The sequence below is a fragment of the Saccoglossus kowalevskii genome, chromosome 4, assembly GCF_978046115.1.
Source record: "Saccoglossus kowalevskii chromosome 4, keSacKowa6.1, whole genome shotgun sequence".
Taxonomy (NCBI): Eukaryota; Metazoa; Hemichordata; class Enteropneusta; family Harrimaniidae; genus Saccoglossus; species Saccoglossus kowalevskii.
In genome coordinates, this window is record NC_140644.1 from 9,652,475 (window position 1) to 9,676,242 (window position 23,768).

General features: G+C 37.2%; 2 protein-coding genes and 1 long non-coding RNA gene across 3 annotated transcripts; 2 read left to right on the top strand and 1 right to left on the bottom strand.

Annotated features, from left to right (window-relative positions):
- Positions 1-1,992: 1,992 nt before the first annotated feature.
- Positions 1,993-10,175, top strand: LOC144352390 (uncharacterized). Its single transcript, XM_078009472.2, has 5 exons — positions 1,993-2,409; positions 6,664-7,424; positions 8,552-8,699; positions 9,231-9,372; positions 9,487-10,175. Exons 1-5 carry the CDS (start codon positions 2,086-2,088, stop codon positions 9,621-9,623), a joined length of 1,512 nt encoding a protein of 503 aa, XP_077865598.2. The 5' UTR covers positions 1,993-2,085; the 3' UTR covers positions 9,624-10,175.
- Positions 10,176-12,384: 2,209 nt separating this feature from the next.
- On the bottom strand, positions 12,385-12,916 carry LOC144352393 (uncharacterized). Its single transcript, XR_013420603.1, has 2 exons — positions 12,823-12,916; positions 12,385-12,459 (listed from the first exon to the last, which is right to left on the bottom strand). It is a non-coding gene; the product is annotated as an uncharacterized LOC144352393 (long non-coding RNA).
- Positions 12,917-15,924: 3,008 nt separating this feature from the next.
- Positions 15,925-22,192, top strand: LOC102804210 (uncharacterized). The gene is made up of 5 exons (XM_078009471.2): positions 15,925-16,405; positions 17,376-18,058; positions 20,280-20,433; positions 21,031-21,172; positions 22,010-22,192. Exons 1-5 carry the CDS (start codon positions 16,010-16,012, stop codon positions 22,150-22,152), a joined length of 1,518 nt encoding a protein of 505 aa, XP_077865597.1. The 5' UTR covers positions 15,925-16,009; the 3' UTR covers positions 22,153-22,192.
- The last annotated feature ends 1,576 nt before the right edge of the window (positions 22,193-23,768 follow it).

Below are 23,768 nucleotides of genomic sequence, written 5' to 3' on the forward strand. Positions count from 1 at the left end.
TCAAATATGATTCCATTAAATTACTACCTTGAGATTTGGCATTATATCACTGAATAGCATAATTATTTACTGTATATTCAACACAAAGTTTCAAAAGTGAAAGAACAGTATTTTTTTATCTTCGTAAAAATTTCTTTTTTCTCAATTATTTAAGAAGTGATCCTACATATATATATAACAATTATTTCCTGACACTTGAATTAATACAGTATTGTTCAACGCTCAACGATCATGTGAACTGAAGTTTATGCTCATAAGTCGTTGCCCGAAGTAAATGTGCTTAATACGTTTATGTTGTAATGGTGCTTAATACAAAGCAGTCGCTAAGTTGAGGAAATGCCCGGGCGGTCCGGCTAGGTTTAGAGGGAGCGACGAGGTCATGCCCTCTCTCTTTTTGACAAATCAATACTTTTCGTAGTTACAGAGCATTGTCGTGTAAATGTAATTGTGATTTTTACATTTCATTTCGTAATATAAAATATCGCGATTCGCCCACACCAGTATTTTTCAAATCTTATTTCACAATCAAAATTGTATTTTAATATACACGCAGCTTATTTATATATATTTTGTTTGCACAAAATTTAGATTGTTGTTGAGAAATTCATTGTTTTTTTCTATATAGCATATTTTATCAAAAAGCATATTCTGAGTTGCAGACTGTGTATCGACAATATTCGACCGGTATGCCTTTGTTTTATCCCAACTAGAGAAATCGTTACTTCAGAACGTATATGCAAATTAGTTTATGTAGACCAATTACAGGCACATTTGAATAATACTTTTATCAAACTTATATTTATTTATGTCACGTGATAAAGTCAAATCGCTGACTGACCCAAACCCAAAACGGACGGAACATGATTTTTTTTCCAGTTCTTACAGATATTGTTTCTCTCCATTATTAAATTAAAATCAAATAATACGTTTTATATATATTAGTTATATATGTTTGAAATGTATGGTTACGGTAGCCACAGAATAAAACATCATTTTTTTTAACATGTCGTCCTTTATAGTTAAATTTATATTTCATTTAGTTTTAGTTGTTCCTGCCTGTTTGCATTCGATTTGATACACAATTCTATAGTTCATGTCGATTCCATTGCATTGCACAGAAAAACAATATGGGTTTTTAAAAGTTAAATATCACCAATACTATTATTTTGTACACATATTTAATAACGTAAAACTATTTCTGTAACATACGAGAAAATGAAAAAGAAATAGAAGTTGCTGAACTTACAAATGGCCGCCTGACTATATCCATATTCAACATTTCTCTTGGATACTCTCAACTTGTTTGGCTCCGGGCACAACATAATTTAATTTGGACAAATTCATGGGATTTCTTTCAATGGATAAGCTTATTTATTTAAAAAAAAAAACTTCTTTGACATTACATGTTGATATTTGTTGTGAAGATATTCTGAGTTGTTTTAGATATATTATGACACTATTGCTGATGTGTCGAAAATAGTCTAGTTCAATTATGAAAAACTGGTATTTTTGACTGCTTCTCTGCATTTCTGCTTTTGCGATAACGCCTAATGTAACTAAGATCATTAAATCATTAAATCTTAATTTTGCTTTCATATTTGATGTGTAGTTTGGAACATCTATTTCGACCACTCTTTGAAAACTGTTGTTAACATAAATTCTTCGATATATAGTGTGTAGGCTCTTTATCATATCCCTCAATCAGATTTATTCATTGTGTGACATTATCTGTTTTCTATGAATATTCCAATAATTAGAGGTCAATTAAAATATTATAGTTCTTGAAATATTTTGTTCAAATTTCAATTATATTGAACGTGTTCGGGAAAAGCTAACACTCTCGCTACATATGCGCGCTATATGTATGCCTGGTCCGAGTTGTAACAACTACCTTAACAATGGGAACACTACATGGTCCCTCGATGTCACCACCCGTGTCGTGTATGTCATGTGACGCCTAAATCCAACAGTCAACACAATAGCTGTGATGCACAGCCCATATGGAAATCGTCAGCGTTGTTTTATATTCAGCAGAGCGAGCGAGCTTTGACCATTCCCCATAAAGTTGTATCATCACTTCCCATTATGTCTATCACCATGAGAACCGTTTTCAAAGGGTTACTTTTGTGTTGTGTTACTATAGCAGCATGGGAGTTATATGTATTCAGGGATTCATTATCGTCAGTTCTTGACTCAGTCAAACCAGTTGCTGCTAATGGGTATCAAGCTGGTGAGAACCGGCGCACAGTCATCGTGACTGAATCAATAGGGAATATTACCACAAACAAGTCTGGTATAAAGGATGCTCGTGACCCAAAGGGATTGGTAGTGATGTCTCGGGTTCGTGACCAGAACCCAAATGAACAGAAGTTGAATGAGACGCTGGCAAATGCCACGGACTCTGATAGGGTAAGTAAAATACGAGTCACTATCGAAAAATGCACTGTATTATCATAACAATAACGCCCTCTGGTGTCAAGGCACTTCTGTGAAGTAAATTGGTTGTATTGGGTGTCCTTAACAGTGATAATAGTTCTGTGTTGATATTCCGCCGAAATTGAATGTAATGGTTAATTCACGTAAAAACAATAAATTGACAGATTTTATAGATTTTAGGAACCGAACGAAACATTTGACGCCTCAAACGTGACAATTCAACAGTTTCGAATGTATTTCCAGTCTCTCAAACACTTGCAAAAAATATCGTTCTAATGCAACACAGCACAACTTACACAAGCTTTTCACATATTTCAGACTGTTCGACTATTTTAGAAATACAAAATAAAAAAGTTAAACATGCCAGCCTTCCAGAAAATGGTATGGTTTAGGTTAGCAATGCGATAGTCCAGACAACAGCCGGTTCATGTTTTGAAAAAGAGCAAAAATATGACAATTGAAGCCCAATGAGAACAGATATATCTGACGAATAATAAATTTATACTGACGAAAAATGAACTTAAAGTTTAAATTAAGCCAGCTAGTCAAAGGTCAAAAATCTGATAAACTTCTATCAGTAAACCGGTTTGTTGCGAGTGACGCGAGTATTGCGGGTCCTTAGCTTGGTATTTTTGTTTATAGCGATAATAGGTCACGTTGCTCGCCGGATGTCGCGTAATCCTTTGAATTATAAGCCAGTTGCCCGTATTCCCTCATTCTAAGGTCTGTCCTAGTATATACTATATATTATAATATATTCCATGTTGTCTGTTAATAGGAAAAAGGTGACACATGAAATAAAGATCGTAAATTAAAACTATCGAATGTGTCTTGATTGATTTATCGCAATAAGTGATAACAACTCTGCACGCGTAAACTAAAAGAGGAACAGGATAGACAAAGGATCGTTCAATTTAAGTCGCGACCTCCTTTTGAACTTATTTTGTTGCATTTATCATAAATATTTTACCCTATACGATATTTCGCATTATTCAAAAAGTCAGATGGTTGTTTTTCATTATACAACATAAGTTTAACGACCGTAACATAAGAATAGCTAAACATCCATGACGTCGTCATGTAATAGCAAGCCCATCGTAGCATGAACCATAGTACGTTTACGCCTTTTTAATATAATCAATCTGTGGTATATGTATACTTATAAACTGTGTTACCTAAGCAACCATTGTGAATACTAAATAAGCTTTGTAAAAGTCTTGGCGAGATAATATTCCAGGTTGATCAAATCGTGGAACGAACTCTAAGAATATGGGTCTAAACACAGTCAACTGGCAATAGTATAAATTATTAGTTTGGACTGAGTTGCCGTCACCATCAATCCACTTAATTATCAGTACATTATTCGTACTCGCCAAATGCAGCGTGACCGATCAAACAATCTGACGATTCATTGCAAAATGTAATATTCCGAGATATGCTTCTGCCATCACATGGGACAGTATAGAGTTATAAATCTTTCAGCACGAGATCCGGGCGATATTCTGCCGGGACCATCAAACACGCGGTGCTTAGTCCCGATGAATGACGTTTTATTCGACAATTAAAATACATATATCATCATCGCAAAAAGTAGCGGATATCAGTAGCATATTTGGCTCTTATATGACACAATGTGATCAACACGATGTGACATAATTGGTTCATAAAATGACACAATGTGTTCTATACGACGTGACATATTTGGCTCTTATATGACACAATGTGTTCTACATGACGTGACATATTTGGTTCTTATATGACACAATGTGTTCTACATGACGTGACATATTTGGCTCTTATATGATTCAATCTGGTTTACACGATGTGACATATTTGGCCCTTATATAACACAATGTTTTCTACACAACGTGGCATATTTGGCTCTTATATGACACATCATGATCAACACGATGTGACACATTTGACTCTTATACGACACAATGTGGTCGACACGATGTGACATATTTGGTTCTTATACGACACAGTGTGATCAACACGATGTGACATATTTGGCTCTTATACGACACAATGTGATCAACACGATGTGACAGATTTGGCTCTTATACGACACAATGTGATCCACAAGATGTGACATATTTGGCTCTTATATGACACAATGTGATCAACACGATGTTACATACTTGGCTCTTATATGACACAATGTGATCCACACGACGTTGAAGCGTTTTTCATTCGTCTCAATTCGTCCTATCCGCTTTATGTCGGCCTGCGCTCAGAAGTAAAACCCGGACAACGTACTGGGCTTTAACATAAACCATGGACTGATAATTAAAAATCCTAATTCTTCATCGTGGCTAACTATGAGTAAAATTGAACGTAAAAACAGGACAAACAAAGGTCATAGCGTCGTAGTGACGACAATCATCGCGTGAGATTTGACAAACCCGAAAATATTTGGGGGATATTTCCATGCTTAATAATCTGCTGTACACATTTGATGATGGCCAATTTCGATGAAGTATTATATAAGGGTATTCAAACGCAGTATTCCCCTGTCAAAGATCGGTCTTTCGATGTGAGTTACGAAACAAAAAAATTCAAACTCAAAATCAAATTGTTCGATTGTGGCGGCAGACGTTTGGCGTGCGTCATTCACGCATCACGCGAAATCTCGCAGTTGACGCCCTTATATTAGTGAAATTTACATTATTTATAAATACACGAATATATAACACATGCCCTAACCCTCGTACATAACACATTTGAATGCGTATGAGGCGTGATCCCGAGCATATCGTATGATAATCCCATACATCGCATTGTAGACCACGCAATCATGAGAGCCGACTTAGCAGACGAACAATAACACAAATGATTCAGAAGCACAGCTAAAGTACTGAAGACAATTAAACATTGATGGTAAAATTCATTCAATAATCCGATAAGCAACTTGAAAAAAGATTGTTCGGAAACGAGGACTTATAAATTCACCTCTTGTTCGTGCGTCCATGTGTGCCTGTGTCCGTCCGCACTTGTGTCTCCAACATGCCTGGGACAATTTAATTCAAACTTCACACCAACACACATTGATAATAATAATAATTGACCTAATTGTAGCCGGGATATCATTCCATATTTTATGCATGTCATCGAAAACTGGCCAAAAGCTGTACGGGTATATTTTGATTGTGGAGTTGTCTGGTTTAATATGAATGATGACTAGGTTTGAAATAGTCATAAATATTATGGACAGAGTTATGGTGGATTAAGTCATGAATGAAAGTACAGATGACTAATTTGTGCATTTTATAGATATCAAGGATGTTTATTTTTTTGAATAATCGGGCCGAGTGTTGAATGAATGCTAATTTGGCCCGCCACATTAGGTGATTTTTTTGCTTGTACTAAAAACGATATAATTCCTTTTCTTTATTGAAAGTTTGTTGGCAGCACACCATAGCAGGCAATCATTTAAATGGGCGGTTATATCATGTAAATTGAGTATGCCAATATGAAATAGTCGTCAACAAAAAGGCGAAAATAAAAAAAAATAGTCGAATTGGGAATCGTAAAAGCTTCGCTTTGGTTGACAATGAGCTCTTCGGGTCGCTAAAACTGTATGTCCATCTGTTGAGGTGAACATTTGTATAATAAAACACACCGAGTATTCCTACTTTTTACAAACAAGAAAACAATTCTGTGGTTTGGCGTCCACTGAGAATTGTTAAAATGCTAATCGGTAAATACCTATCGTTCAGTGACACCAAGTACACACAATAAAGCTGTTACTCATAATAATATTAAATTGGACAGCGTTGTTTTCCAGATGACGTCCATCTATATGTTCTCTCTCATCCTCAATAATAAAATCACCACATACAAATAAATTATACAGCTAATATTTATTTATTTATACAATTTTGTTTATATTTTATATTTTTTTTGTCACTCATTTTACATACCTCTGCATGTTATTTAACTTTCATCTCGTTGACTCTCGTGATAAACACAAGTTTAATAGAACACCAAATATTTGACTGAAATAAAGTAGAACCTTATTTTAATGAGATTGTAACCCTACCTGAAAAACATACAAAATTCAACATAGTATTCCCATATGTATCCCAGTTTGCTCCACTGGTTAGCATATTTGTTCTTTATACTGAAGGTCATATTGCGACTTTGACTAAACATTTATATATTTGATTGAATAATTAATGTTTAAAATTTCTTTACTAATGTTTTTTTTTTAATTCCTCCGAGCAGATGACATCACATGTGCAGTCATCAAAGTCAGATGAAACAAACATTGAATCGAACGATCACCCAAATGATCAAAGAAATAGGGCGACCACAATACCGAAGAACAATGAAGAAATAAAAGTAAATTCAAAAGATCGATTATATCTATTCCCATTACATTACGATTACAATGGCCCAAATGTGCAATACGGTTCGTTTATGCGAGGAGTGGCGTTTGCACTGGCATATAAGAGAACGGTTGTAGAAAATTGGTTCCACACACATTGGACGTCGGGAAGAAAGCTGATGAAATATGTGAATGAAACCTTCGACTTAGGAAAGCTCAAACAATTAGTTGATGTGGCAACTGTGCATGATTTTAAACGCGATTGCAACAGTACAGTTGAAAGATTATTAATGCATCCGTATTATCGAATGGGAAGCACCAAAACGAAAAATGACTATCTGCAACGCTACGCGTTCAAGAAAGAAGGTCTTGAAAAATATTATGGAATAAAATTGCCCGATAATTCACATATTCCCGAGACTAGTGCCCAGGCGGAGGAGCTGTTGTTAAATCCACCAACGACGCGATGTTTGGGAGTATTAGATCCAAACATAGACACCCGATGGGAATTTCCTGCTCTCAGGCAACAGTATTATAAAGTAGACACCCATTTTGTATCACCGCCAATTATAAACAAAATTGCTGATGATGTGGAAAAGAAATTATGCGATGGCGATCCTTTCATGGCATTACATTGGAGAAATAGAACAGGCGAAGTGTAAGTGCGTAGTATAATAATTGCCTTCTGTTCAACCAAATTATGATTCTATCCGAGAAAAATGTTTGCTACTAGATCCATATTCGTTATTTCTTCTTGTGTGAAATGTATATTTTTTCATACGCTGCCAAGGTAGATGGGTAATGACAAGAAATGAGTAATTAGTAGGTTACAAGTAATTGCATAGATAACATTGAAACATACGCGTGTTGAAGTGTGACTGTCCACTAGTAGTATTAGTATTAGGAGTTCATATATGGGAAAAGTTTGTATTTCTTGCTACCCACTTGGCATTGTACAAATACCTTGTTTACGATTATGCTTAAGATCTTTGTGATCTTGTTGTGGTTGTTCGTTTGCCAGAATAGGTTTGTCCTTATAAAGTTGCCGCAGTGTATTGTCACATTGGAATGTGCCATGATTTCATTGATAATACGATATGGGGGATCTGCATTTAATGTCTAGCGGTATTTTCTGCATCATTCTTAGTTTATCTGAATTAAAGAAAACTATCCCTAGGAACTCTTCTAGCACGGTTATTCAATCTGTTCGCTAAGTTTACGTAGTGTGTATTGAAGATCTGTAAATGTTTTGTGCAGATTATTACAGTGTTCCGGTAATGCTTAATTGTCAACTATGGATACACCCGTAATGCCAGAATGGAAGCTGAATGAGTGGAAATAACCGCCGCAATACTTTCTTTGTATAGGGTTGTTTGTAATTTTTCGTTATTTACCAATGTACCAAAGACGCTTACCTCTTTTTCGGAGTATTCCATGGTAAAATAGTGTAGTGCGTAATGGATAGTAGGATGGAACTTTTGGTGGAACTTTCCTACGCTTTATTACTTTGTGTCCATGTTATTAAAATATCATTCATGAAAATGTCATCAATCCCAGTAATGGATTGTTGTTTAACATTCTGTTTTATGGAATTATTTTATATATAGCGATTTACAAGAGAATAGGGCAAGATTCTCAAAATGCATCACTGTAACTCCATGAATGCTATTTCAAGTTACCATGGGACAATAGCTCAATGATTTAACATAACTGCTATGACCAACTTTCTCAAAAAACATGATTGGGATTCTACCTTAACTGTCATTGCTGTTTGATTTTGCCTAGATGTGGTCATCTTACGAGAGAATGTGGAAATATTCCACGAATTGCTGCTGTCAATAAAACCGCCGAGGTGGCCGCAAACGATATACTTAAATTGATGCAAGCTCGAAATTTGACATGCCTCTATGTCGCTGTGCCATTTTTCTCTGTGGTAGGTCTTCAATAATTGTATGATGGGAACCTATAGTCTTCGTAACTGATATGTTGCCATAACAAAAATATTCATAGTCCACTTGACTATAAATATTGACAGGATATTGATATAGATGAAACGCGGGTTACAAGTTTTTGTCACTCATTTATCGACTACTGTTTCATTTAAGGAGCATGTGATGGAGGCGACGTGACATCATACTATTATATATTGTGGAATTGTTTTCATCGAATACATCAAGAGAGTGTAGTTTCTCGGCAATAAATCCTGTGAAATGAGCACACAAATGACCGCTGACATCTCGTTGTGAGCGACAAAATCACATAGATCTATGGAACACTGGAAATTATCAAAGGAAGAGATCTAGAATAAAACCATATTTGTTGGACGAAAACAAGTTTCGAGGCACTCTCGCTTACAACGAGATAGTGGCGGCCATTTTCGTCAAAACCGTCACATTGCGACACGTTTTCCACTTGTTTCTACTATCGTCTCAATGCATATCTTTCCTTTTTTTATTTCCTGCAGACAATGATCACAATACTGAAAAACGCCAAGATTCCTCGAGTAAAAAGTTTTAGTGATATAACAACTCAAGATTATCCAGATATTGGACAAATAAAATACGATGGTTACATGGTATCACGTTTGGAGCAGGAAATCTGTGCCCGTACGTATCACAAGTGTGTTATCACATCTGATGCTCGGTCACTATGACTGCATGTATAATGATGTCTTCATAACATGTGCATTAACATGCTCTATATATGTCACTTATTTGCAGGGTCGTCCACATTTGTTAGAACGTCCCATTCGTCCTGGTCAGCTTTTGCGGATCGGTGGCGTGTAATTCAAGGAAAGGAAAGTCTTGGTTTAGAGACAATTGTTTCCTGGATTGCACCAGGCGTAACTCTGAAATAAATAACCGAAATGCTTTTATTTGCACTGATATTTTCATCACAGCTTTATTTATGCACAGTATGAACCTTACAAAATCAATGGAATGAAAAAAATAGTTCATGTTAAATTGTCCGTACAAGCATTCGTTTAGATAGAAATAATTTAGTTCATATGAATTTATGTGTATTTGAACTTGAAATTCTCATTGAAGATTACAATTGATGTTATCAAGATTTGACATGCCTCTATGTCGCTGTGCCATTTTTCTCTGTGGTAAGTCTTCAATACTTTCTTCACCGGGAACCTGAATACTTCATACCTGATATGTTGCCATAACGACAATGATCTTCTGTATGCCATACATTTTCTGTTCGCGCTTTTGTCCCGAAAAATGGACGTTTGGAATATTCTAACACAATAGACTTTTCACTTGGATGAGTTATCACTTGCGCGTTGTTTATGAAAAGTATATTTATGTCTCAGAATTGTTGTATTTGTCTTCATTTTGCAGCCATAATTATTGTATCTGTTTCTGAAATGTTTGAATAAATTACTGATTTTTGTCATTAGAAACACTTTCTTTCATTTAAATTGTAGCGGGCAATATATACTTTCATATAGAGAACAGTTTTTGTTCAGATATTACTAGGAAAATCTCTTCCTTTTTTTAAACAGTGCCCGTTTTGTTCTGAATAATGCATGTTTACTCGGAAATTAGCTTCCTGTGTCCCATACAGTTGCCGTTTTACTTGTTTCCTTCTTCTCAACAATAACCCATTAATAGGAATGGAGTGTTTTTAGAGTAGAGTACAATTTTCCCTTTACTATTTAAAAATGTGTTGCCTTCTTGATAAGCAACATGCTGGAATCGGCCCAACGATTCCCAGATCGACGAATAAACTCAAATGAATGAGCTAAGCAGGTGGTTTGTGGTTCAATGCAACATAGTTCACTATGAAATGTACATAAATCAGTAGGTACGAGGGGCGTTAATAAGTAATGCCCCTGACCCATTTCCCGTAGCAGGAGATTAATGAAACTTGGCACAGTTATTAGTCTTTCTTTACATAGGAACCACCCAGAGTCATGCGTTTCTCCCATCGTTTGATGCAGCGTTGGACACCGTTTTTGTAGAACACCCCAGGTTGGTCTTACAACCACGTTGTAACTTCAGAAATCAAGGCTGCATCATTTAGAAAACGCTTTCCTTTCAAAAACAACTTCATGGCTGGGAAGAGATGAAAGTCAGGGGGTGCAAGGTCAGAAGAGTAAGGGGGATAAGGGAGGATTTCATAGCCACGCGCTCGTGCTTCTGATCTGGTGACATGCGAGTTGTGGGCCTGAGCGTTGTCCTGCAGGACGAGGATAACTTTGCTGATCTTGCCCCGCCTCTTGTTTTTTATAGCTTATCTTAATTTCATCAAAAGTGAAGTGTAATAGGCTCCTGTAATTGTGGTACCCTATTCCAGGAAATCTGTCATCACTACTCCGTCCTGGTCCCAAAAGACTGTGAGCATGACCTTGCCAGCGGAGGGCTGCACCCTTGCCTTCTTTGGAGGTGAGTCCAAGTGCTTCCACTGCATTGACTGGGCTTTGGTCTCTGGATCATAGTGATGGACCCAAGTTTCATCCTGTGTAATCAGTCTTTTGAAAAACGTTGACGCATCTTCTTGGCACATCTCCAAATTCATCCTCGAGCACTCGACGCGTTCTTGCTTCTGGAAAGTTGTGGGTAACCTGACACCTCATGCATATGCAAATGATCATGAATGATAGTTTCCACAAACCCTGTACTAATCGTGACTTTTGGGCTATTTGGGGAACAGTAATGCGTCTATCTTCTAAAATGGCTGTTTGAACTTGACGGACAGATGCCTCATCAATGGCAGAAGAGGGACGACCAGGAGCTGTTTTCACAGACTGCCGGCCATTGTTTGAATTCACGTTTTCAAGGTCATATGATGGGTCATCATCACCATAAGTTTCTTTCATTTCATCAAAAGTCTCCTTTGGTGTGCGTCCTTTCAAATACAAAAACTGGGTCACTGCGCGACACTCAACTGGCTCCAATTTCACACCTGACTCAGTTCAAACACCTGTAAATCAGAAACCACAATTAGTTCAGAGCTGTTTTTGCAACATAACCCATATAGATGTAAATGATTACACATCCAAAAATTCATCTAGATCAGACAACTGGAAGTGGGTCAGTGACATTACTTATTGAACGCCCCTCGTATTTGGCCTATAGTCTACAAAGGTTTACTAAATATTTGTGATCACATTCTTCTGTATCAAAACTTTTTTTAATTGTGTAATTGCCATAATTACATGCTTAGTAAATTCCGGAGAATGCCCCAATTACAATTATACTAATTCTTGTTTTTTTTTCCTTTTGGTCACCTTAAAAAGCGATACAATTGAACTATAAAATGAGAACAGGGCAGATTTGATGAGATACATGTTGGACACATTATGGATCCAAATTCGAAGCTTATTAAGTAAGCGGTTCTTTATATTAAATTCATTTAAAGATGGTATTTCATAGCATGATTAGAACTAATTTGCATAGCGGTTTGTTTCAATTTAAATGGCCATAAAATTCATTATAGTAATAGAGGTCTGAAATTTGTACGGATTGAAATAACTAAACAACCGTTTTTGTTTAAAATACCTAGAAAACGTGTACAGTATCATTCTATTATAATGCACGGCACTGGCATAATAATCCTAATGTATTGTACATATACGCAAACACACAATACGAGGATGCCGTACATAATATGGTCGCATATGTTTTTATTATTTCATTCAAGGTGATCCACGTCTATCGCATCATGTTACTACACAACTACTACTGAAAGGAATCAAGAAATATTTACAGTTACAATTCGACTTTGCTTTACGATTTGAATGTCGAGGTAGAAGATGCTCAAACTAAGCAAACACCAGACAAGCAATATTTAATTTTAAATATTCAAAATGACCGATAACCGACATGTGACATTTACATGTCCCAACTCATAGGACGAATACGAGTGACATGACAGCTTCAGTAAAAAAAACGCTTTTTTTTATTCTTATTTCTCAAATGAGACAAATTAAATTGAGAAAGATAAAAAGTTTGGGAATAATAAACATAATAAAAGACATTTTTGCTTTTTCTTCAATCCGCTACCCCATTTTATACGTAGTGGCCGGAACAGCAATCATCACTCACCACAATTTGAATAGTCCAATCACAATTCACCATTCATTTTCAACATAATAATAACCAGTAAGTGAAGTCACCAACAAATCAGTGGACAAATCACCAACCACTATAAATTAAACATAGCCAATCATTAGAAATTCAGTTTGTATAATTAACATATTGATATACACACAGCATTTTCAATCGGTATATTTCGACATGTGAGTACAAAATAGGTTTATTTCAAACATTTCGCGTTAACTGCTTCAGACGTAATTGTTTGGCAAGCAATGTAATGCTCGTTGTCGGCATAATATCCTGTCTCAGAATCACTGTCACTGTTCAATCCTAGCTAGCGTTGTTTCCTTGAAATTCCATGCTATAACGTTTCCACAAAAATAGTAAAACTACATTTTTTATTTCTCTCTTCATGTTAATCTGGCATAATCTTTTATCAACTGCTACTTCATTTGTGTACAGGTACAAGGAGTGTATTTGCCTTATAATCTCCTATAGTATTATCAGGGGTAAATTCTTCTCCACAGGGTTCTCCACACTTGTCAGGGGGGAATCTCGTCTCGTCTCTCTATCTCGTCCCCTTGAGGTACGGGATCGGGAAAGTCACTTTAACTTTACAGTCAAATAAGGCACACACAACGAAATACGTTTCAGCTCTCGTCTTAGTCGGTCAATCGAGCACTCTACCAGACACAGCGCCCTGGGGAAAAGTCCCCAAGACTCTCGCAAGGCTGAACCAAGACTCGCCCAAGACTGGACTGCCTCAAGGCTCGCCCCCTAGACTCTCTCGGACTCTCCAGGACTGCACTCTCTCTCTCTTCTGCGTCTATCGTGCTGTACTCGCCAAGACCAACTCAAACTCTCTTTATTCATTTTCAAAACCCTAACCAATTACAAAGCAGTAAAAAGACTCTAGGGCGTAACCTTCAATCATAAAGCCAATCACACTAAGTACTGAATACGTCATATCTTTTGATTAATCGTTCACTACATTAATAACTACGGATGTCAGAATAGCGACGGTATCTTGTAATTAGTTCCAAATCACTGAGCCAAGTTCCGTCCAAAACTTCAAATAAACCTAAACGATGACAGACATAACACAGCAATTCGCTAATAATCAGTTAATTAAGTCGGTTAACAGATACGCAAAAACAAATTCATGACAGTATAATCTCCTATAATTATTCCCAATGGCTTTATTTGCATTTATTTTATTTATGTTTTATTTATTTTTTTCAGTAGTGAATATTATTACATTTATTTGGAATTTGTGACGCAAAAAATCTCCCGGGCGAGCACATTTAATAATTGCTGCACTCTCCATTATGAGGAAGATACAAGTCAACTTATAGTCTAATTAGTAGCCATTCTTGTCTGATTCTCACACCGTTTACTTACTTTTATGAAGAAATATGGTTAAAAGTATTACTTTTTTAAATTACAAAGAATGCTCAATACTCAATATATGGGTTGTTCTCAACGCATCCTTTCACATGTTTACTATCATAGCGCAACATGTGTTGATTGTCTGTTACTTTTCAACTCCAAACTCGAAAAAAAAAATCAAATATACGTCAGTTCTGTAAAATGTCATGTAATATTGAGATCGCATTACTCTGTTTATGTTGTCGTATTATTGAACTATGTATACATAATATACGTTAGGTGATGGAATAGTCGTTTGCATAGGTGTGTGATTAGTGTCCATGAAGTTGGGAATTACCTCCAATCAATCTAGGTGATTAATATTAAGTGTTATTTGTTAAAAAAAATAGTAAAAACATTTTAACTGACACATAGCTTGATGAAATTATTTCAACTAAAAAGCTCTAACCCTAATCATTAAGAATAACTCAAAATGACTTCTCACCCTCCAACCAATGATACTATCCATTCCACATTGCCTGTTTATTCGATACCTTGCTAAAAACATAATAAATTCTTTATAAACAATGATAAGTACGTTTAGCCCCAACTTTTGCTTTCAAGGAGAGAAAGGCCTCATTTTTTTTTATCGAAAACGGTCCTTCCTACATACATGTTTGAAATGTAAACAGACACTGTAATACTCGCGTTCGTTGATGTCGTTTTTGAAAATAACGGGACGATGATCGTAATAGAACTATAAGGAATTCATAAAATAATACACACAACGTGAAACTGCACTGTTTATGCATCAAGGAATTTATCACAAGGATTTTGACAACACGAATAACGGGAAAAAGTCTAAACTGTCTTTGATGCATGTACACCGGTCACAAGCTGGTGCTGTGCAGCTACATATAACATGTAGTAAAGCTAAAAGACTCAATTTTATATATACTATACAGTATATTGACCAAGGCGTGGGGTACAGCTAGATTCTACGCGGCATTCCTATAACTCGTCAGCTGATTTGGGGAATCATGTGTCACAGATCACGGTTGTACGGGCATAAAAATATAATGCAAACAAAAAAGGAAAGCAAATTTATTTTGAAATATAAACTGAATTTGTGAATATATTATATATGAAAATTAGTAATACTAATTTAAAGTCATTTTCGAATAAATGTCAAGTTTTATTTATAATATTAATTAAAACATGGATGAAGCGGCAAACACAAACATGCTAATTCCCGGCTTTTCTTGGTTGTCATATTTTTAATTACTCGTAACACAATAGCTATCTCACCTCTCCAACAAAAATAATTTAGAGGGAAAAATATTCACTGGTTTTAATTTCAGCGGGTTTGGTATTCACTAGGTTTTAAATTCTCTTGTCTGTGAAAGCAGCAATACATTATGCGACTACATTGTATATTGCCTGGTTTATAATTTAGCACATTTTCTTGTCAGTAAAAAAATAAATAAAACGCAGCGAATAAATAATACGTGTATAGTACTACGATTTGTTCGTGCGCTATGAAGACAGGAACATTGTATTGGGACTGATCGACAGCAAAGGAATCGGACTCACAGCCTCCATGGTGCCACGCCAAGGTATCAAATTGAAACGTCTTCGGACAATGACATCAACATGACACAAGGTTCACATATCATATGAATGAATGGCAATAATATTCAACGTACAATATCAAAACTGACCTCTAACCTCTGACTCTTCCGGGAAGTCGCGTGCGATAGTTGTATTATACTCAACTGTACAGTGAATTCAAGATAAATCTAACAATCTCTGTGGACAGAAAGATATTATGAGGCGTGTATTTCAAATTGGGATTCTATGTTGTCTGGTCATTGCGTTTTGGGAGATACATTCGGTTCTGCACGCCTTAGCCACTGTGCTTGTTTCAGTGAAGCCAATACGACAAAAAGCAGTCAGTACAACCCACGTTAGTACAATCAACAACAAAACAGTTGACAATAACTCCACTCATAGTACCATATCCAAGGATGTTTTTTATAATAACACAGCCAAAGACAAACAAGTCGCCATACTCAACGTCACAAAAAATAACGTAACGGCTACCACCATTCTGGAAAATCGCGTGATAGAAAAATCCAATTTGAATACGACGATAGACAACGTTTCAGTGAAGAAGTTAAACAGTTCGGTTAAAAAAACAACTCTTGTCAATGTTACACCTAAGGTAAGTACTCTCTGGATGTGTTTGTAATATTTTATTGATGGTTTAATTTGTTTTAAATAATCTCCGATTACGCAATAAGGTTAGCTAACGTCGTTGTTACGATACTGTCATTATGGTTCGATTCATATGCTACCATGATGGCAGTTAGCGCGGTTCCTAGTATTTGCATGAGGGGTAAAGGAGAGCCGTTAGTTAAACGTATGAAAGTATATATTGTCACCGGGCGTCCATTAATGAGCACAAATTGGACACATCTCGGCTACATATCTACCCCCATTCAGAACAGCGGGACTGGCACCAATAATCCGCACACAATACTTGTTGTCGAGTCACACAATACACTGAGGGCACTATATGCATGGTTGCCATAGAGATTGAGATTTCTATTACCAACGCTTCGATGAATTAAGTCGCCAAATGTCTAAAATTTTATCTGAATGTATATTTAACGATATCTAATAAAACAATCAACTATTCTCACCGTGCTGACGTATTAGCGATAGACTGGAACCTTCAGAGGGCGCTCAACGATTATTCGATGACATGTTGAGGCGCCACAGTCCCGCGTCGTCACGGTGTTCGATTACAGAGAAACTAGAAGTCGGAAATCAAGCCTTATCTTAACATATCAGCATGTAGACCATTTTTTTTTTTTTTTTTTTTTTTGGTAACTTTGGAATTTATTTCCAATCAGGAGAAACTGCAAATTTACTGCTATTGAGTATTTTCATTCGTGAAGAGGGCTTTCGACTTGGTTCTAAACAACGTATTTTACACGCGCTGCAGACATGGTCATGGGACAAATACATCACGAAGCGTCGTGATGATCATCGCATTTTATCCAGTAGAACGGTTATAATAAATCATTATTAAACATTAAATATATATCTAAATCTATAAATGCACATACAATTGCTTGTAATTGAGTCTGTCTGCGGCAATTTGGATTTTTCTCTTTGTATATTCATAGAGTATAGGATCGGGACTAGAGACTGACACCAACCCCAACCAACCATCAGGAAAACGTTATCTGTTTCCCTTGCATTGCGATAATAATGGACCGAACGTTCAGTATGGTGTATTCAGAATGGGTATTGCTTTCGCCATGTATTACAACCGCACCGTGGTAGAGAACACGTTCGGCGGACACTGGACATCGGCCCAGGCCGGAGCAGAAGTAGTTACCAGAAGGCGCTTTGTCAATGAAACATTTGATCTTCCGAAGATTCAAAAGTTAGTCGACGTTGCGACCGTGGAAGAGTATCAAAGGGAATGTAATGGTGTAATCGACAATGTACTCATGCACCCTTTTATCAAAAAGCCCAGTCTAGATGAATACAGCGCCATCTACAGTAGAAAACGAGGCTGCCTCCAAACGCGTTACGGCGTCAAGATGCCTTTCCAAATACCACAGACTCGAGAAGAAGCAGATGCTCTCATGAGTAATCCCCCAGACACTAGGTGTCTTGGGATTTTTGGACCAGGTCTAGACACAAAGTGGGAGTTTCCTGGGCAAGATAAATATTTACGAACTGTTGATCAGCATCTTCAAAACCCGCCAAACATAATGAAAATGGCCAAAGACGTCGGACAGAGAGTATGTGATGGCGACCCATATATGGCATTACATTGGAGAAATAGATCAGGAGAGACGTGAGTGCTAAAATACAGCGTCCTCCAGCGACAGATAACCGTGACGTAATTGATGGTAGAGGGCGCCGTTCACATCACTGTGGTCGTTCGTAAATGAGAAAAAAAAACTAGCCAGAGATTTGCTATATTCGAATCGTCAAACGACTACAAAACATAATATATTTGTGTACTTGAAGCACATTGCTTACGTCACGGAATCGCTTCGTCGCTAGATGACGCGCCTTATTGAATAAGTGTTTTATTTCAACGATTTTGATTTTAGGTTGTTGGGCCGGTTGCTCAGATAAATCAGCAAAATAGGTCTTATTTAAATTCAGAATGCACATTTAAATGATAATGTAAGACTGCCACAGTGGAGTGTGCCTCACTGCATAAACGCTTACACAGTTTTGCTTTAGTTGAAAGCCATAAAAACGGCCTTCTTATGTGATCTGTGATCTGTCGAAGTGCGGCTGATTTGTGTCAGGGTCAGTATCAGCATGGAGGTAGATACCTCCATGGTATCAGGCAACCGCAACAGTAAAGCCCCGTCACATAGATACGTCAGCGCCATGCTTTATCGCGTGTTAGACACAAAACAAAAGGAATTAGACTTATCTAAATTACCCACTGCTGTCATGGTGCATGTGGTCTCTAATTTCTAAACCTCATTTCCATACATGCATTTTTCTTCTCTTGCTAATACGCAAAAAGGTATAATACTAGTAGCTGGATTTTATTTTGACTGAACCACCCCTTCAGCCAGCGAAAACATTTTCCATGCAAACAAATATTTTAAAGTAGTGTTCGTCTCAACATTAGCCTCATGGTCTCAGGCAGCTATATCGGAGTAATTACTTAAACCGCGGGTCTGGGTGTATAAAAGGAAAGATGGCCGCCACTTTTCAGTACGCAAATGACATTCAAGCGTGAAACGTCTCTTCGGGGTGCTCCGCAAAATCACTCTTTTCGGCAATCTTAACGCCTGTGGTGCTTTATTTTCATGTCGTACACAAACATGAATATGTCCGCGATACAACTGTGATGTTAATTTATGAGTTCGGTGCGATGTCAGTGCGATTTCCGCGTAAAAGCGACAGAAAAGCATGATTCAAACAGTCGTTTTGACTGCTCAAACTGGCTGTCAGTCATGGGTTTATGCAAATGTAAGGTGTTAATCCCGAGTTATTTGTTCCCCGGGATTTGTTCAATCTCTAGGTATGTTTATGTAATTACGGAGTTGATCATGTAAGTGATATCGTGGAGCTAATAAGAAATGATATGCTGTGAGCTGTTTGTCCGTCCGTGTACTTGTGTTCTGTGCATTTTAAATTGTTGAATACAGTAATAATCTGGTCACGGTGTTCGGTGACGCTGTTGTTTAGGAAACGTTCGGCTGACGCAAGGTCTTCATCGCATATCACCGTTCAAATGCCCTTTTCTTATACTTCCCACGGATTAATGTAAAGATATATCCCGAGTATTGGTGTGCGCGGCATTCGCGGATTGATTCTGGCTGGAAGTGATACTTGTATCCATTTAGGTAGAACGGTTTATTCACATGACTTATTTATTTATTTATTTATTTATTTATTTATATATTTATTTATTTATTTATTTATTTATTTATTTATTTATTTATTTATTTATTTATTTATTTATTTATTTATTTATTTATTTATTTATTTATTTATTTATTTATTTATTTATTTATTTATTTATTTATTTATTTACGAATTAATTAATTATAAATGCGATTACGTATTAACGTCATCCGCATCACACGGTTCCGCGAACTCGATGTCAACGTATTCCCTCGCATGCGCAAATCCGCGATGTTACCGCGAGAAGCTTTTGACCTCGATGGCATAGAACAATCTGTATGAACGCGCCTGTATGCAATGCGCCTAATCAGATTTGGTGCAGCACATGATAACACACATTGCATGTTGAATATGATTCAGCATGTTCGATGATCTACAAGGCACATACGTTCATTCCACTTGTGTGATGTCAGCTGTGTGTTTTTTGTTTTGTTTTGTCAGTTTATTGAATCATTCATAATACTTGTTTATGACGAAAAGTCGTCGAATCGTTAGTAACCAAAATAGAGGATCAATACTACGGAACGGATCAAAAAACAAGAACAAGTGGATAGCCTTCATTATATCTCACTCGATATCGGGGTTTGATGTATCGTTGACTCATTTTATGCTGATTATGAATATTCATGTCGTTTCAGATGTGGGCATGCTGCATGGGGTTGGAAGTGTGCCGATATTCCAAAAGTTGTAGCTGTGAATCTGACAGCGGAGAGCGCTGCCATAGACATTCACGAGTTGATGAAAAAGCGTAATATTTCGTGTATCTATGTAGCACTGCCATCCTTCTCTGGGGTAAGTTTGTGGGGGTTACAAATACATTATATCGCGTTATTTGGGTTTTATATGTTGCATTTGTTGAATAATCAATACATGGTAGTGAAATATTAATGACCTAAAACGTAAGCTTAAAACACTTCGAGAAACATATCAATCACATGTCATAATCGTGTTCATGTTTTACTGACAAATATATCGTACATGCAAATTACTGCCAAGATCAATCTGGTAGCGAGATAGCCCAGCTCAAATAGTGTTTAATTTTCTTCAACGAGCGCGTTAACTGTTCTACACTCCTTGGTTACATAGGAGGAATGATGGACGCAATCGACGATAGCAGAAAAAGCCGTATTGTGCTCTTGTTGTCAATAGGATCTTGGTGGCCATCCCGTCAAAGATCTATTTCACAATATTTTTTATAGTTTTATTGGTATTCCCACGCTCCCCCATAAAGCGTGTTCCATGCCCCATTACTGCAAGCCAGCTTGTGTACGTGTACATCAACACAGCACTTTAGGGAAGCGTATGGCACATTACATAATCCACCAACACATATAGTACTGCTTTTATTTCCTCACATATATTTTGGAAATGTTGATTTTTTTCATGCAGTCCATTTTAAAAATACTGAAAGATGCTAATATTGCTCGTGTGAAGAGTCTTGTTGATATCACCACCGATGAGTATCCTGACATAATGAAAATTAGCCATGATGGTTATCTAATATCTCGTTTGGAACAAGAAATATGTTCCCGTGAGTATAATGTGAATTGTCAGATTTATCAAATTTAGTGTAGTGGTATTGTGTATGAGCTGATTTGAACATTAAATTCGAAGCGAATTCAAATGTACAGCATGCAATGTATGAATTGCGCCCCCTGCTTCGAAGTAGAACACGATGCCATGCCTGTTACTGTAATTGTAATTGAGAATATACTACTGTATATTTTCAGCGAAAATTAATTCCAGCTAAAATAAAGTATTTTATGGAACCATGTTACAGTATTGACAAATTCCATTAACTGATTATGGAGAAATAATTAATGATAAGATATACTCGACACACTAAAATAACCTATAATAGCTTGTATTTCCGATTACTCATTGAACAGTACTTAACTTACAACTACATTAAACAAAACTCGTGAATATTATGAGGTTATTACGAGGATACCGAAACGTATGCACGAAGACAGTACAGCGGCGACCGGCGCGCAGCGGAGGTCGATGCAACGGCGTACTGTCTAAGAGCATACTTTGCGCTATCCTCGTAATAACTTTATTATTATACATCCTCTCTCCGAGTGATACATCATGGGAATGCCGAAATCCAAAAAGTTTAGAACAGAACCAGCGAACTTCTTTATATGGAGTCCGGTTAAACCCTGGTGGCAGCCATGTTTGTTTTTATTATTAGAGGACGCTTACGCCCGTAATCATTCCACATATGGAATTCGCATTTCCTTATATGGTAGGATGAAAATACCCTGTAAAATACGCACGCTGTAACTCATGGCGTTATGGTGACAGATGTATAATAATGTGTTATATAATGTAGACAGGACTAGTAATAGTTATTTCTTTTTTACAGGATCCAAAGTGTTTATGGCTACACTTTTCTCATCTTGGTCACGTTTTGCTTATCGTCTTCGAGATTCACTTGGACTGGAAACCCAAATATTACACAATTTCGTCAGGTGGAAGGCACCTGGTGTGAGTCTGAAACGAAAATAACACCATGTGAAATAAAAACTTGTGCGATTCAATCTTATAATACGTAATAGGTGTAATATTAATAGGTGTCATCATTTCCTATCTTAGAAAGTGATTGCACTTATTTTCTTTCTTGGACCATAATGTAATCACTTCATGTCTGAACTAAGTAGTGCAATCACTCCCTGTCTGATGTGACCGATGACGATGTAATCACTCCCTGTCTGTTGTGGTCGATGCGATCACTTCTCTCTATGTGGTACGCAGTACAATAACTTCTCTCTACGAGGGGCGTTCAATAAGTAATGCCCCCGACCCATTTCCCATAGCAGGAGATTAATGAAACTTGGCACAGTTATTAGTCTTTCTCTACATAGGAACCACCCAGAGTTATGCATTTCTCCCATCGATTGATGCAGCTCTGGACACCGTTCTTGTAGAACACCCTAGTTGGTCTTCCAACCACGTCGTAACTTCGGAAATCAAGGCTGCTTCATCTGGGAAACACTTTCCTTTCAAAAACAACTTCATGGCTAGGAAGAAATGAAAATCAGAGAGTGCAAGGTCAGGAGAGTAAGGGGATGGGGAGGATTTCATAGCCACACGCCCGTGCTTCTGATCTGGCGACATGCGAGTTGTGGACCGGAGCGTTGTCCTGCAGGAGGAGAATACCTTTGCTGATCTTGCCCCGCACCTTGATTTTAATATCTTCTCTTAATTTCATCAAAAGTGAAGTGTAATAGGCTCCTGTAATTGTGGTACCCTATTCCAAGAAATCTATTATCACTACTCCGTCCTGGTTCCAGAAGACTGTGAGCATGACCTTGCCAGCGGAGGACTGCACCCTTGCCTTCTTAGGAGGTGGTGAGTCCAAGTGTTTCCACTGCATTGACTGGGCTTTGGTCTCTGGATCATAGTGATGGACCCAAGTTTCATCCTGTGTAATCAGTCTTTTGAAAAACTTTGAAGCATCTTCTTGGCACATCTCCAAATTCATCCTCGGGCACTCGACGCGTTCTTGCTTCTGGAAAGGTGTGAGCAACATGACACCTCATGCATATGCAAATGGTCATGAATGATAGTTTCCACAGACCATGTACTAATTTTGACCTCTTAGGCTAATTGGCGAACAGTAATGCGTCGATCTTCCAATATGGCTGCCTCAACTTGACGGACAGATGCCTCATCAATGGCAGAAGGGGACGACGAGGTCTGGAAGCTGTTTCCACAGACTTCCGGCCATGTTTGAATTCACGATGCCAGCGTTTTACAAGATCATATGACGGGGCATCATCACCATAAGTTTCTTTCATTTCATCAAAAGTCTCCTTTGGTGTGCGTCCTTTCAAATACAAAAACCGGATCACTGAGCAACACTCAACTCATTCGTTGAAACAAACAAAACTATCAAATACGCATGTGCAATGGTTGTTTTAGTACGTACAATGACAATCACTATGCATGCGTATTAGTGGTTTTGATCTTTCATAAAACAAATACTGCTGTGTACATGTGTCCTGCAAACTTAGCATATTCACTTTATGATAAACCATAATTCGACTATAGGTCTACAGGTACCGAACAATATTATAAAATATATTGCCAAAAATATGATTAGACAAGTCCGCCACTACTTC

Coding starts and splice junctions, on each gene's coding strand:
- LOC102804210 (XM_078009471.2), top strand. CDS start 16,010: ATGAGGCGTGTATTTCAAATTGGGATTCTATGTTGTCTGGTCATTGCG. Junction 16,406..17,375: donor TTGTCAATGTTACACCTAAG/GTAAGTACTCTC, acceptor GTATATTCATAG/AGTATAGGATCGGGACTAGA. Junction 21,173..22,009: donor GGAACAAGAAATATGTTCCC/GTGAGTATAATG, acceptor TCTTTTTTACAG/GATCCAAAGTGTTTATGGCT.
- LOC144352390 (XM_078009472.2), top strand. CDS start 2,086: ATGTCTATCACCATGAGAACCGTTTTCAAAGGGTTACTTTTGTGTTGT. Junction 8,700..9,230: donor CTGTGCCATTTTTCTCTGTG/GTAGGTCTTCAA, acceptor TATTTCCTGCAG/ACAATGATCACAATACTGAA. Junction 9,373..9,486: donor GGAGCAGGAAATCTGTGCCC/GTACGTATCACA, acceptor ACTTATTTGCAG/GGTCGTCCACATTTGTTAGA.